The sequence below is a fragment of the Schistocerca cancellata genome, chromosome 1, assembly GCF_023864275.1.
Source record: "Schistocerca cancellata isolate TAMUIC-IGC-003103 chromosome 1, iqSchCanc2.1, whole genome shotgun sequence".
Classification (NCBI taxonomy): Eukaryota; Metazoa; Arthropoda; class Insecta; order Orthoptera; family Acrididae; genus Schistocerca; species Schistocerca cancellata.
In genome coordinates, this window is record NC_064626.1 from 459,983,549 (window position 1) to 459,998,428 (window position 14,880).

Genomic DNA, 14,880 nt, shown 5'->3' on the forward strand with positions numbered 1-14,880 from the left:
TGAAGTTGGGTACCTTGCTAAAGGCTAATTGTTCACATCTGCATATAAAACTGGATGATTTCAGCAGGTGAAACATTACTGAAATTGGACAGCAGCTGACTAGAAGCATGTAGTGTACACCGACCAGTCACAAATTTGTCTCTTTACAGAAGTGGCAAGGCACTGAGTGCACAGCTGGGCCAATGAGGCTACGTATGAAGGATGTAGCACAGGCCGGAAGCGGTTTCTGGGATATTTTGGAAGAATTTTTTGCACCATGACTTCAACCATCTCATTTAGGTTATCATTACTACCGATCAGGATGTTTATTTCAACAAAGCTGATGACTATAAGTTTCCTTTTCTTCTACACCTACATGATGATGCTTATGCTGTGGATACTCCTGTCTTTCCAGAGGACTACAGCCATATTCACAGGGCTGCATGCACACATTCCTAGTTTGACAAACACACAGGCACCTCATCACACCTCGACTGGACTGCTGAACTGGACTGCTGAATTATATAATCTTAATCCCATAGAAAATGTCTGGGACTATTTTGAACAGCAAGTGAAATGTAGCAATCAACATACCTAAAATTTGGTAATTACAGGATGATGAGTGGCTTCAGTTGGATGTGTCATACCTGAAGAAGCTTCTGAATGCTCTTCCTCACCAAACTGTGGCTATTATCAATGCCAGAGGCAGTTTACCACAGTCTTAGGATGACTAATTTTCTGGTCTGGTCTGCTTGTTTTACATCACCTTATACTTTCCTTTTGAAATATGTTTTCTGAGGTCTATCTTGCTCTCCATAAGCACAATGAATTAATAATGAACATAAATTAAAATAAATATGGCTGTTTAAGAACAACATATAAGAATTCTGTTGGACCACTGGGCTATATTTTAAAAATATTATTCTGCATTTTTACCTGCATGCATAATGTATAAATAACAAAACTTATTTTCAGTGCCACATACACTCTTATGCTTCACAGAATTTCACTTCTTATAATGCTGAATTTTGTTCAGATATCCAGAAAAGGTAAGCTGATTAAATGTTCATGCTGCTATCATTATAATCATCTTGCCAGCAGTCAAGAAGCTTTTAGTACTTACAAACTCAAAGTCTCCATCTTGGAAAGCCCTCTGGAACTTTGCTTGGTTTTCATGATGATGTCGTGGCACCTGGAATGGATTTGGAGGTGGCACAGGTGTGTGATGCAGTATTCCAGTTGCACCTGCCCCAGAGATTTGGTTTAACTGGCGCTGGAGGTGACTCTGGAAACGCTGCCTCTCCTCGGCAGAAAGCTGCGGTTGCGCTGGAGGCTGAGGCTGTGTCTGCGGGTGTGGGCTGTTGTTGTTGTTCAAAACAGAGCTGCCGCTCACCACAGGCAGGGCCGCAGGCACTCCGTCCCCAGTGTTCAATGTCTGGGTTGAAGCAACTGCTTGAGTACCACCCTTAACCATAAAATTCAAATTTTTAAAACAATAACTCAAATAGAAAAAGGTCAAAAAATATTTGGGTTCTTATAGGCCGTGAAGTCCAAGCATTGTTGAGTTTAAACTGCTCTCTTTTATATTAAATACCTATGAATAATGTTCTCCAAGAAACAATCTCAACCAAATTTGAAGACAAAAATAGCTTTTTCTAAGATATGAAATCATAAAAGTGTGTTTCTCATGTATCTATAGGGTAAAAGATAGGGACAAAAGGAACTGTGCATCAGCATGCCCAGAGATTACATATGGTTTTTTTCTAAGCTGTAGTAATAATTATACTGATCATGATAACGAACATTTCACACATGAAGAAAAAGAAGGATTTGAGGTGTGGAGCTACATAGGAATGCTTAAAATTTTATGGCACATCATGTAACTAATGAACATGTACTGAATCAAATTGGAAAGGTAACACATTTAGGGGACAACTTGACTAAAAATAAGGACCACTTGGTAAGACACATCCTGAGGCATAAAGATGTTGTCAATTTGGTAATGGAGGCAACAGAAGGGAGAGCATATCGTGGAGGGATAGCAGGCTTGATTCCAATAAGCAAGTTCCAATCAATGTACACTACAATAGATACATGTGATGAATCAATATATTTGAACATAAATGGCAACAGAAACTTCATTAGAGGAAATGGCATTAAAAGACTCACTCACTCACTCACTCACTCACTCACTCACAGAGAGAGAGAGAGAGAGAGAGAGAGAGAGAGAGAGAGAGAGAGAGAGAGAGAGAGAGTCTATCAATACCGATTCTTCTATTGATGTTTCTGATACTACCTATGTTCGGTTATACTCGCTTATTTGGTTTTTCGGAAGACCTTGATACATTAATACACTTTTCAGTTATTACAGTTTCTTGGTCTTTTTTTAAGCTAACAAGAATGTTTTCTATGATAAAAAGTGCAAGAATATGATAATCCCATAAAGTTAGTCATCCTATGTCAAATATAAGCAAAAGTAAATAAAATCATAAATTTTGAAAGAAAAATAAGTCTCACAGCACGTATCACAGTTTGTATGTATAACTTTGTAACCAGTTCGTACACCCATAGTTTTGTGTATATATCTCTGCATTAAGAGTTGCATGTTGTAACAGGCAAGTGGAAAGCAGTTCATAGTTGGCACTTCACACTATGAGCCTTATATAGTAGTACTTAGAATTGGTCATCCACAGCCATGATGCAGAATACAGGAAGCAGACTATATAAATTTAGATCGAAATTGCAGGTTTGTTTTGTTACAAAATCAGTATGGACCAAAGTTAAAGTGTTATATAGTGGAGCAATGAGAAGATACTGTGACAGCCTACAGTGAAAAAGTATAAAATTTCAAGTTGTGGAAATATTAAATCTTTGGTATGTGTGTTAAGAAGTAAATAAATGGAGTGATATACGCAACATAACTAACCATGTCAAATCTTCAAAACACAGAACCTGAGACATACGTCCTAGACACTACAATTTCAATGAGCATTCTTTCACTGAACCGTAAATCTGACAGGGAGCCGGAAGGAGATAAGTACTAAAAAATGTATTTACTCTACCATCTTTCTTGTCCAAACTTTTTAGTGACCCTACACTATGAATTAGTTACAATAGTGCACTTAAAGTAAAAGATAATTTTCATCATTTTGAACCTAATAAACTTTTTACATGATTAGGTAGGTTGGTGGTTCAAAAGACAGGAAGCGGTGAAGAAAAAGGGGATGTTGAGACAGACACTCAACAGAAACACAGGATTGAAAACTAAGCCACAATGTTCAATTTCCTTTTGTGTGCCTGGACAGTGGATGGTAACTCTCACTGATACCACACTGTTTGATAACATTTAAATAACGTTTCTTATGTAAGACATCAGAAGGGACAACTGCTTCTGACAAATGTGTCCAAATAAGCTGAATTACACTCTCCATACAGAGATCTCTTATTGTCCACACTAACTAAGTATATTGAAGTAATGTTACAAACCATACAATAACTTCTTTAATTTAATGGAAGAATATAAAAGATAAATCATGAGGCATTAAACATACACTCTGCTTTAGTAGCTCATCCAGATGGAGGGATAAGTAGTAAGGGTATAATTAAAGTTGGGCACAAAATTACAATTTCGAACCACAGTCTGTGCCACAAAGACATCTGACATATCATTATAAATGAAGTAAACTACATTTCTCTATGATATTGTATTCTTATTTTCATGATATGTGCTCACACAAAGCTGTAACAGAATACTGACAAAAAACCAGCAGGTGCTAATGATGATGATGATTTGGGACTGCAACCTGTCCACAATTTACTTCCCAACACAATGTTTCAACTACACTGAAGATACTCATTTTCAGGTCAGCTGTCAGCGATTTACATCAGCTTAGCACGCTGCATATACACCAATACAACAGAACAAAAACAATGACCATTTGTAGCATTGTTGAAGGAAAGCTGCAAACTTCAGCTGTCCAAAGGGGTGCACGACATGGTCTCGAGAGAAGTACTCTGTTGTTTTTTCAGAGACCAGAGACTGAAAGCAGTAGATTTTCATGCATTGTATAGTTAAGGTGTGTCAACACTACGCATCAGACCCACATGTGCCACACCAGGCCGTGACATCAGGATACCAAACCCATTGTTTTGCATTGCAGTGGTCACACTGGTAGCCAGGCCGCAATAGCTCTGAAAGAGCCGGGCCACACTGGTGACATTCAGAATGTTTCATATTTCCATTATAAAATGACAAGCTGGCGGAGAACATGTCAGCTTTTGCACTACACATATCAGATGTCTCTCGTATGCTTTAATCAGAAGTATCTCTCTCTCTCTCTCTCTCTCTCTCTCTCTCTCTCTCTCTCTCTCTCTCTAGGAAGAAGTTCTGTATCATTTCCCAATCAGCAAGGAAAAATTACAAGTATTGAAATGATACAAGGAGAGATACTTAGTTCACTCATTCACGTAGATCCGCAACTACTGGAAAGTAAGAAGGCCCATCTCTTACACTTTCTTATTAGTCTTCAATGTAAGGTAGTAAAATTCTAATGGGAACACCATAGATACAGTTACAGAGAATAACTTGAAAAACTTCAAAAGATCAGGTCAGGTGAGCCAAGAATAAGTTCATCAAAATGTAGTTCCACTTGGCATCAATTTCACCACAATTTCTTGAAAACTATTTTAGTTCCAAGAACTATGCACATATGTATCTCCAATTTCCTTACGCAGATTGATAGGTTGGAAATTCTCAAGACAATGCCAATGGGCTCTCACTGACTGTATTTAGCCCTTGGAACTGAAACAGCTCCATGTCAGTTGCACTGATATAAAATTTTGCTGCAGTGGTTATCAGTTTCATGCTGTCACACCCATTCTCAAACCACACACCCTGTTATGAACTTATTAACTGTGCCTACTCACACAATATGCTGCCAAAGGACATGGTTGGTTGCTTGGTTTAAAAGAGGAAGGAAGGCACCAAACTGCTATGTCATTGGTCCCTAATTCTGATTAAAATAATTCCACAAGGGTGGGAGTAAAACAATCCAGACATACGTAACACAGCTGGAAGAAAGGAAAAAAACCACAAAAATGACAGAAGGGCAACAAACAGTAAAAATGTACAAAATTGGACAAGAAAACCACATAGAGATGCAAGACACAGGTAGAAGAGATTAAAACAAGAATGCAGATTACCATGGCTGGCTGACCACAAGAATAAAAAGAAGCCAGCCACTCTGCAACACATTAAAACCTCCACCTTAAAAGCACTAGGTTGGACACAGAGGGACAAAGTACATGTGCTAAAACTTAGATCAAATGATAAAACCCATTCTCATTAATAAAATGTAAAACTAAATCAGCCAATGAGGCTTTGTCAGATAAAATTAACAGCAATGAGTCCAGTCGCAGGGCAGTCAGAGTGAGACAGTGCACCAGAATATGTGCCACTGTCAACCGGGTGCCACACCAACACTGAGGTGGGTCTTCACATGACAAGAGGTAACCATGGGTCACCCAAGTGTGGCCAATGCAGAGCCAGCAGAGGACAACTGACTCCCTGTGAGAGGCCTGCATAGATGACTTCCCACATTCGTAGTCTCCTTAATAACATGCAATTTATTGTTCGTACTGTTACGTCATTCAATCTCCCAAAGCCGAAAAACCCTGTGGTGCAAGTCAGAATGCAGGTCAGGCTCAGAGATGCCTATCTCCAGAAGCGGTTTCCATGTAGCCTGTTTGGCCAGCCTGTCAGCAAGTTCGTTGCCTGGGATTCCGACATGTGCCGGGGTCCAGACAAACACCACTGAACAACTGGACCGTTCCAGGGCATAGATGAACTCCTGGATAGTTGCTGCCAAAGGACGAGGGTAGCACTGGTCAATAGCCTGCAGGCTGCTCAAGGAGTCAGTACACAGAAGGAACGACTCCCCAGGGCATGAACTGATATACTGAATTGCACGAGATACGACCACCAGCTCTGCAGTGAATACATGGCAGCAATCAGGCAAGGAATGCTGTTCAATATGGCCTCTGTGGACATAAGTGAAGACAACATGACCATCAGCCATCCAGCTGTTGGTGTAAACCACTTCAGAGCCCCGGAACATGTCAAGAATTGAGAGGAAGTGAGAGCGGAGAGCTGCGGGAGTAACTAAGTCCTTAGGGTCATGCGAAAGGTCCAGACGAATCTGAGGCCTAGGTGTACACCAAGGAGGTGTATGCAGATGGACTTGGATAGGAGGTGGTAAAGGGAAGGACTCCAGTTCAGATAGAAGGGGTCAGATGTGAACCGCAATCATAAGCCCTGACCTGGGCCGCCGATGCGGGAGATTAACTGCCATGGGTGGGAAAAGGAGACAGTAATTCGGATGCTTAGGAGAACTACGAATGTGTGCAACGTAACTGGTGAGCAGCTGTGCATGCCTAACCTTCAATAGCGGAACTCGAGCTATACAGAAGTGCATGATACACGACATCGCGGCTGAAAACTGGAGGACATCGGCTAGAGCCCATGATTGTGCCTTGTGGATGGCTCCCTGTAGGCCCCACTCAGCAACACCAGTACTCAAGGAGCAGTACGAAATGCAGAAGTCGTCTATATAGGTTGAAGGTGAGACAAATGGCCCTACAGCTGCCACTACGCCATTAATGCCCACTAAAAATGGAGATACACTCAATAAAGAGCCCTGTGGGACTCCATTCTCCAGGATATGGGAGGAACCAAGGGAATCACCAACCTGGACAAGGAAACTACGGAGTGACACAAAATTTTGGATAAAAATCAGGAGGGGGCCCCAGTGACAGCACTCATACAATGTGGCAAGGATATGATGTTATCAGGTAGTGTCATAAGCTTTTCGTAAGTCAAAAAAGACCGCAACAAGGTAATGGCATCTGGAAAAGGCAGTTTGGATGGCAGACTCTAAGGACACAAGATTATCAGTGGTACAGCAACCCTGGCAGAAGCCACCCTGACTTGGAGCCAGTAGGCCACATGACTGTGCTCTCCTGCCATTGCGATGGAAAGACACCATCAAACCAGATCCAGTTGAAGATGACGAGGAGATGTCGCTTGTAGTCAGATGAGAGTTGTTTAATCATCTGACTGTGGATCCGATCTGGCCCAGAAGCTATGTTGGGGCAATGTGCATGGGCACTGAGGAGTTCCCACTCTGTGAATGGGGCATTATAGGGTTCATTGTGGCATGCAGTGAACAAGATGACTTTCCCGTCCAGCCGCCGTTTGAGAGTACGAAATGCTGTGGGTTAATTCTTCACAAATTGCTTAACAAAGTGCTCGGCAATCGCGTTTGCATTGGTAGATAACATACAATCGATGGTAATGCCAGGGACAACTGTTGGGGTCTGGTACCCAAAAACATGTCTGATCTTCATCCAGACTTGGGAAGGTGATTTATGGCACCCAATGGTCGAGACATACCTCTCCCAACACTCCTGTTTCCGCCTTTTTATAAGCTAGCAAATGCAGGCACAGAGCCGTTTAAAGGCTATTAGGCAGGGAAGGGTGCTGCTTACGTCATCGTAGCGCTCACTGAAGCTCTTTAATTGCCTCAGCGACTTCCAGCGACCACCAAGGTACTTACTTTCACCGGGGGAATCCTAAAAAACAAGGGATCACCTTTTCCACCGCAGAAACGATTTTTCTAGTGACCTGCTCAACCACAACACCGATGGCACCATGTGGGGGAGATTGAATGACGACAACAGAGGTGAAGGCTTCCCACTCTGCCTTGTTGAAAGCCCATCTGGTTAGGCATCCATGGGCATGACAGCGGGGGAGTGACACAAAGATGGGGAAGTGGTCATTACCACACAGGTCATCATGTGCTTTCCAGTGGATAGATGGTAGAGGTCCTGCACTGCAAAGTGATAAACCAATGGCAGAGTAACTACTGTGAGCCACACTGAAATGTGTGGTGGCCCCAGTATTCAGGAGGCAGAGGTCGAGCTGAGACAGTAAATTGTCAATATCTCTACCTCGTCCTGTAAGCACGGTGCCACACATGGGTGTTAAAATCTCCTAAAAGTGGAAAAGGATAGGGAGTTGATAAATCCGTGCAGCCAATGTGTTCAGGGGTACTCCACTATCTGGAGGAAAGTATTTCCTGCATCGTCCATATCCTGACAGCCACAGATTCAAGGGGAGTTTGAAGAGGCACAGGTTCACAACATACCGAGTTCAGGACATAAATTCAAACTCTACCTGACACACTATTATTTTCACTACGGTTCTTTTAATACCCCGTAGCCGTGAAGGGCAGGGGTCTGCATTGCTTGTAACCAGGTTTCCTGGAGGGCAATGCAGTAAGCAGGCATACAGTTTAACAATTGCTGTGTTTCAGCCAGGTGGTGGGAAAAACCACCACAATTCCACTGGAGGATGACATGATAGTGAGACTGGGAATGCATGAAATGCTTAATGAGGCAGTCTATTCCTAAGGGTCACCTGCTGCCACTGGATGAGTACCTGAGCAATCAGTATACATTGTGCCTGAGGGACCAGCAAGATCTAGGTCCTCTGTGGATGCCAGAATCTCCATTTCATCCTCAGACGCTGAGCTTGTTGGTAGTGGTAGTGTGGGTGCCACTGCAGTGCCTTCTTGGGGGTCCTTTTCTTTTTTGGTTTCTCCCACAGTTCCTTAGGTTTTTCCAGCTGGGAGAGCTTCACTGATCAAGTCTAAGTCACTGAGGAGGACCGTGAAGCCCTACGACCAGCTACCTATGGGTGCTTTAGCCACTGGCGGGTGTCCGCTTCGCCACTGGTAGGAACCTGGGATGGGAGTGACCCAAGCGACCCCTTCTGAGTGAGAGTAGCCAAAGAATACTTACATCTATGCGGCTGAGAAGGGTGACTGACATCCGTGAAGGTTGGATAGGGGGGGGGGGGGGGGGGGGGGAGGCATTGCTCCCAAAAAGAGGTGTGGGAGCAACAGGGATACAAGTGCCCCCCCACCACCAATGTGGCAGGTGGAGCCCAATGGATTTGAGAGCCAACTGTACACAGCACAACGGAAGGTGCTAGAACTGGTGACATAGCGCCAGCATACATTGATGCCATATGCACAGGATGTAGCCTCTCATATTCTCTCTTAGCCTCGGTGTACGTCAGTCGGTCCAGGGTCTTGTACTCCATTATTTTTCTTTCATTCTGTAGAATCCTACAGTCCGGCTAGCAAGGGGAATGGTGCATTCTGCAGTTGAGACAGATGGGAGGTGGGGCACATGGAGTATTGGGATGTGATAAACGTCCACAATCTCAATATGTGTTGCTGGAAGTACAGTTGGACGACATATGGCTGAACTTCCAGCACTTGAAGTACCGCATCGGGAGAGAGATATACGGCTTGACATCACAACAGTAGACTATCACCTTGACCTTCTTGGGCAATGTGTCGCCCTTGAAGGCCTAGATGAAGGCACTGGTGGCAATCTGATTATACCCTCGGACCTGATGGATGCACTGGACAAAATGGACACCTCATCGCTCTACATTGGCGCACAGCTTGTCATCAGACTGTGAAAGAAGGTCCCTGTGGAATATAATACCCTGGACCATATTTAAGCTCTTATGGTGTGTGATGGTAACAGAAACATCCCCCAGCTTGTCACAAGTGAGTAATGCCCGTAACTGGGTAGAGGGTGATATTTTTATCAAGACTGACCCTGACCGCATTTTTGACAAGCCCTCCAAACTTGTCCTCTAAATGCTCCACAAAAAAAAGCTGAGGCTTCATTGACAGGAAATATTCCCCATCAACTCTAGCACATGAAAGGTAGCAGGGCAAGTAAGTTTTCCTGCGATCCTTAGCCTGGCGTTCCTCCCATGGTGTGGCCAGGGAGGGGAACAATTTGGGTCATACCTCTGTGCACTGAATTGAACTCATTAAAGCTTAGAGACCGCTGGTATTTCACCACCAGCAAGCAATGATGGACTACGCTTCATCGCGTGTCATCTGCCCTGATGCCACCCACTCCAACCAGGGGTCCTCCCCACGGGCACCACCCAGCCACAGCAAAGGCCACCTAGCAGGATGGCCATAGCCGGGAGTCCCAATGCCCCAGGGTGACGTGCATCTACTCCTTGGGATACGTGGAGAGTTAATGGTGCAGGCATCAGCAGAGGGATCCCTTTGTGGTCAGGGGCTACAACCAACAGGGTGCATGGTGGCCCCACTACAACATACTGGCTATCGTGCTGGATATCAGGTGCAAATGAGCTAAGAAGTCCATTATCGTCGTCAGCGCAGAAAGCGATACTGCACAGTGCATGGAGGAAAACACACCCAGGAGGGTGACCTCAACCAAGAGCTGGAGAATGAGCGAAAGGGCAAATCCATGTCAACGAAGGATGCGAGAGGTCTCAGCACATGATGGACAAGGTGCACCATGTAAGGCGCCCTTCCCTAGTTGGCTCGCTCTTTGGGAAAATTTAGAAGGACGGAGGTCAAACCCCACAGGGGACCATCACAAAGGCCGAAATGTGCGAGACTCCTTTTAGTCGCCTCTTACAACATACAGGAATACCTCAGGCCTATTCTAACCCCCGACCCACAGGGAAGCCAAAAGACATGTATAACTTGAATACAGTAAGGTTTACTGTGGGCAACAAGTACCCTCATTGATATTAGCTTACATGTCTGTCGCATCGGACAGACACAACCAAACAGTTAGGTCATTTGAGAACGGGGATGTCAGCCTGAAACCAGTAACCACTACAGCAAAGTTTCATATTGGTCCAACTGAGACAAACAAACAAAATTGGCAATTTACTCAGAACTGAATAGTGGCAGACCTACTGTTCCATGGCAGCTTGACTCCAATACACAGATATCAACCAGTGTCGTAAGACAAAGAACAGAAGATCATTCAGACAGGTAGTCATTGGTTCCAGTCGAACTCCATCATAAAGAAAAAATCTAATGGGGAAAAGTATTGTACTTTTGTAACTCAACACAGTCAAAATATCTTTGATGAAAGCACTGTAAGATATTGCTGAAGATGATGATACAACAATGCTAATTACATCCTGACGTGTCTGATCTTCAATATTGTGCAGCACATACTGAAATGTATTGTGATTCGTTCTGTGATACGAATAAAATTTTTCAGGAAAGTCTTTATTTCTTTATTCTGCAGGCACCAGCAGGAGAGGTAGGTGCCAAGCGGGCAGTGCGGCACTATGCTTTGTTAATTTTTTCAAACTGTTGCATCCTTGAGCCCCTGATTTCCAGATGTACGACTAGCGGTTCTCGACTGACGCCACCGGTTACAGGAGTCAAGGATAAGACTTTATTAATAACTATAATACAAAGTAATATCACCAGTTACAGTTACAGTCTCAGCAAGTACACCAAGTCCTTTCATCCATACATGAATTTTCTCATTATTAGAAACTTTTCTACATGAACAGGTATACAAAGTGAAAGGCATATTACTATAAACAAAACTAGGTCTACTTTGCGTCTTCGGATCAATTCCACAGTGCCAAGTCTTGTAGGCGATGACGCGTCATCATTCCACACAAATGATGAGAAAATTCATGTATGGATGAAAGGACTTGGTGTACTTGCTGAGAATAACTGTAACTGGTGATATTACTTTGTATTATAATTATTAATAAAGTCTTACCCTTGACTCCTGTAACTGGGGGTGTCAGCCGAGAACTGCTAGTTGTATATCTGGTAATCGAGGGCTCAAGGATGCAACAATCTGAAAAAATAATGTCTAATTTCTTCTGTGATTGAACACTCAATGAGCCACTGTGCTGTCAAAACAGTACCAATAAAGAAATGAACTCCTGGTTCTATATGATAGCACAGACTGGTTGGCAGTGAGAAACTGATGGCTGCACTATTTTATTCACCAGCTTGTATATCACCTGCTGAAGAGAGATGATTCTCTTGCCGGTATAGCTCGGTCCGGCAGCTGTAGACAGTGGCAGTGGCAGTGGCAGTGGTTTCGGTGGTGGTGGTGGTGGTGGTGGTGGTGGTGGTGGTGGTGGGGATGGGGAAACGAACAATAACATACACCTCCATTGACTGACAGTAATTAATTATCTGCAACGCAGTGTTCGAGGCTACACTCAAACTTGCCCATTATTCTTTCTGTTAACTGCCTCTGATGATCTCAATATCGACATGATGTTAAATCTTAATCTTCCTTCCTTTACCCTGTTAAAACAGAAATCTGAAACTCCTTAGGGATAGAGATGAGATTTAATTATTATCAACTCGTGGTACTACGCACTCAGACTTGCAAAACTGAAAATTTAAAAATGGGACATCTTGTACTTTAGTCAACTGAGACATAGAAATGCCTATATGCGTAATTCTATTTTTTTGGCCTCTGCTGTTTTCATCTCCAACTATATGATAATTAAGTGGAATGTTACAAACTTTTAATATAGTCCATCTTCAGCAAAGTGTCAGGTTAACATATTCTTCTCTTCTAGTTCCAGGTACGAAATGTACATTCTACAAATTTAAGATGTTGACAACAAATCACTGCTTGTCTTTTATGCCAAGCGTGACCTACCTTAGAACCATAGCCCATATAATTAGTTGTCACCATGGGAGAAATTCATATACATTTGGAGTTTTCTGGACACAGGTCATTGAAATACCGCAAGAGACCAACACCTGGCCTGCATTAATCACCTGTAATTTGTTTTTCCTATTGTGCAGTGTCTGACACTATGCTAAACATGCACAAACTCCTTAGGCTTGTAATTGGGGCATTGATGCCACATTTACTTGTGAGTGGAGAGAGATGCCGGTGTCAACTACCACTTCAAAAACTTTCTTATGGTTTTTGTTATATTTCACTCACTATAATGTATGGTCTCAAATGTATTTAACAGTGAGTTACTATGCACCAAACTTTTTCATTACAAAAATCATGTGTACATGTTTGACAAATAGCACCATTTCACAATGATTGTCACGCACTACAAAAATGTAAATTGTTTGTTGAGAATCTAAGATGCTGCACTACCATCTGTACCAAAGTCAGACTTTTTAACCACACAAATTCTTCAAAATCGATTGATGTTACTGAACTTAAAAACTGTGCAAAATGAAAAATATTACTTTTCTTTTTTCACATGGAAAGTAAAGTGTTTATGGAAAAAAATACGTTCATAAAACAATGCAGCATGGTCTCTTACACCACCAAAAGGTTTTACATTGTGAAAATCAAAGAAGTGGTTTTTCGCCCTCTTCATCACCATGTCAGGCACGCAGAGTGAACGTAGCCTTGTTCTTTTTGGACTCATTATTGAAGGGCCCACGTAGATACATATGGTGGGAAGCCTTATTAACTGTGGTAGAGGCTATCAGTGGGATAATGAATGGAATCCAATTACTTCCCCTTACTGGTCTCAGTGAAGATGACAAGAGTGCAACTGAAGTCATCACATGTGTCAATTCATGGGATAGAAGTAGTTTCCTATTTTACCACTGAAGGGACTATCTGTTGCTTTTGATATTCTTATGAGTATAATGCTATCTCTAGTGAAACGAGCCATTAAATAAGATAACTTGCTAAGCTGACCAGAAGGTGACAGATAAATGTTCAGTGGAGATATAATGGCAGAAAGTGAATGAGACATGGCTGCAGTCTTAAAACTTTGTGTACTCAATATGCTGGGAAAACTTCATAATCCAGAACTACAAGTGATATTACCAACCAATTATTATCTTTTAGCAATATAGTGAAGCAAAATTTTCACTCATAAGTTCTGTTGCTTTTGTTTACTCTCGACAAATTCCTGATCTTAGTTTCCATGAAGCAGGGTTTTAACATAAGGTGACTTCCTTGCAATAGATGCTACCACCATGCCATGAACAGTTTCTGTACCTGCCACAGCAGAAAACAGCCCGGTCTACAAATACAAAAAGCTTCATATCCTATATGGAAAACCAAGTGTATCTATTACATTAATCTAATATCTAGCACAGATAATTTAGTAAGACACCTGTACTTAAGATTATTTCAATTCATTATTGAACTAGTTCTTTACCTTTATGTTCTCAGCTTCTTTCTTGTCAAAGTGATCGAGGAATAGTGGGCGATACTTTTTTCCCAGTTCACCTGGACCTGTGTCATGCCCTACAAAAAAGAAAGTAATTTTTATTTCCAAACAAATGTTCCATCAGAACACTTTCCTCTGTGTACATCATCAGAATCATAAGTTGATATATAGGACTAAATTTTTATTCTGCCATGGACAACAACTTTGATCAAAAGAGTACAATTTTCAAGAGACAAAAATTTTTAATTTTCTTTGGTAATGTTTTTGATGATCCTATGTGTTAGCTTAAGTGAGACTATTAGAAAAATATGTAAATAGCGCACATTAATATTCCATTTGATTCACAGCTTTCTGCTGTTGCAGGTCACCCTAACAATCCTATCAGAAGTAAAAACAAAATGGACACTTACTTTTCATTGTAGGTTCCTCCTCAGTATCACTGTTTATTACCATTGTACCCAGATTGGACTGCAGTTCAACCATTGTTCCAGCATCACTATTGGGAACCAAAGTAGCATTGTCCCGACAAGGCACCAAGGTACCATCAACAACATCACGTGTTGGCACTAATGTTCCTGAATCTGCAGGATACTGCAGCATAGTTTTGTTATTTACAACTTCATCCTCATCCTGTAACAATGTCAAAAGAACATCAGTTAACTACTTTTTGCTGTCATATCTCCTCAGTGTACAATAAATATGATGGTAACTGAACAACTATCTACACTTTTTGGCTATCATGTTTCTTAATCGTCCACTGTTTATCACAGATCATCACCCTAGGTAATCTTCCAGAACAGCCTCCCCTCCCCCTCCGAAATAAATGCAGCGTAACTTTG

At 42.2% G+C, this 14,880-nt stretch overlaps 1 protein-coding gene across 3 annotated transcripts in view; it reads right to left on the minus strand.

Annotated features, from left to right (window-relative positions):
• LOC126177010 (serine/threonine-protein kinase 3) overlaps positions 1–14,880 on the minus strand; it is a 334,707-nt gene that overhangs the window by 13,249 nt on the left and 306,578 nt on the right. For 2 of the 3 annotated variants that reach the window (XM_049924251.1, XM_049924233.1), the window contains 3 exons: positions 14,452–14,671; positions 14,030–14,118; positions 1,103–1,444 (listed from right to left, as the gene is read on the minus strand). In XM_049924251.1, coding sequence (XP_049780208.1) covers positions 1,103–1,444; positions 14,030–14,118; positions 14,452–14,671 — 651 coding nt within the window. The remainder of the gene's footprint in view (positions 1–1,102; positions 1,445–14,029; positions 14,119–14,451; positions 14,672–14,880) is intronic. The other variant, XM_049924242.1, reaches the window with a different exon arrangement.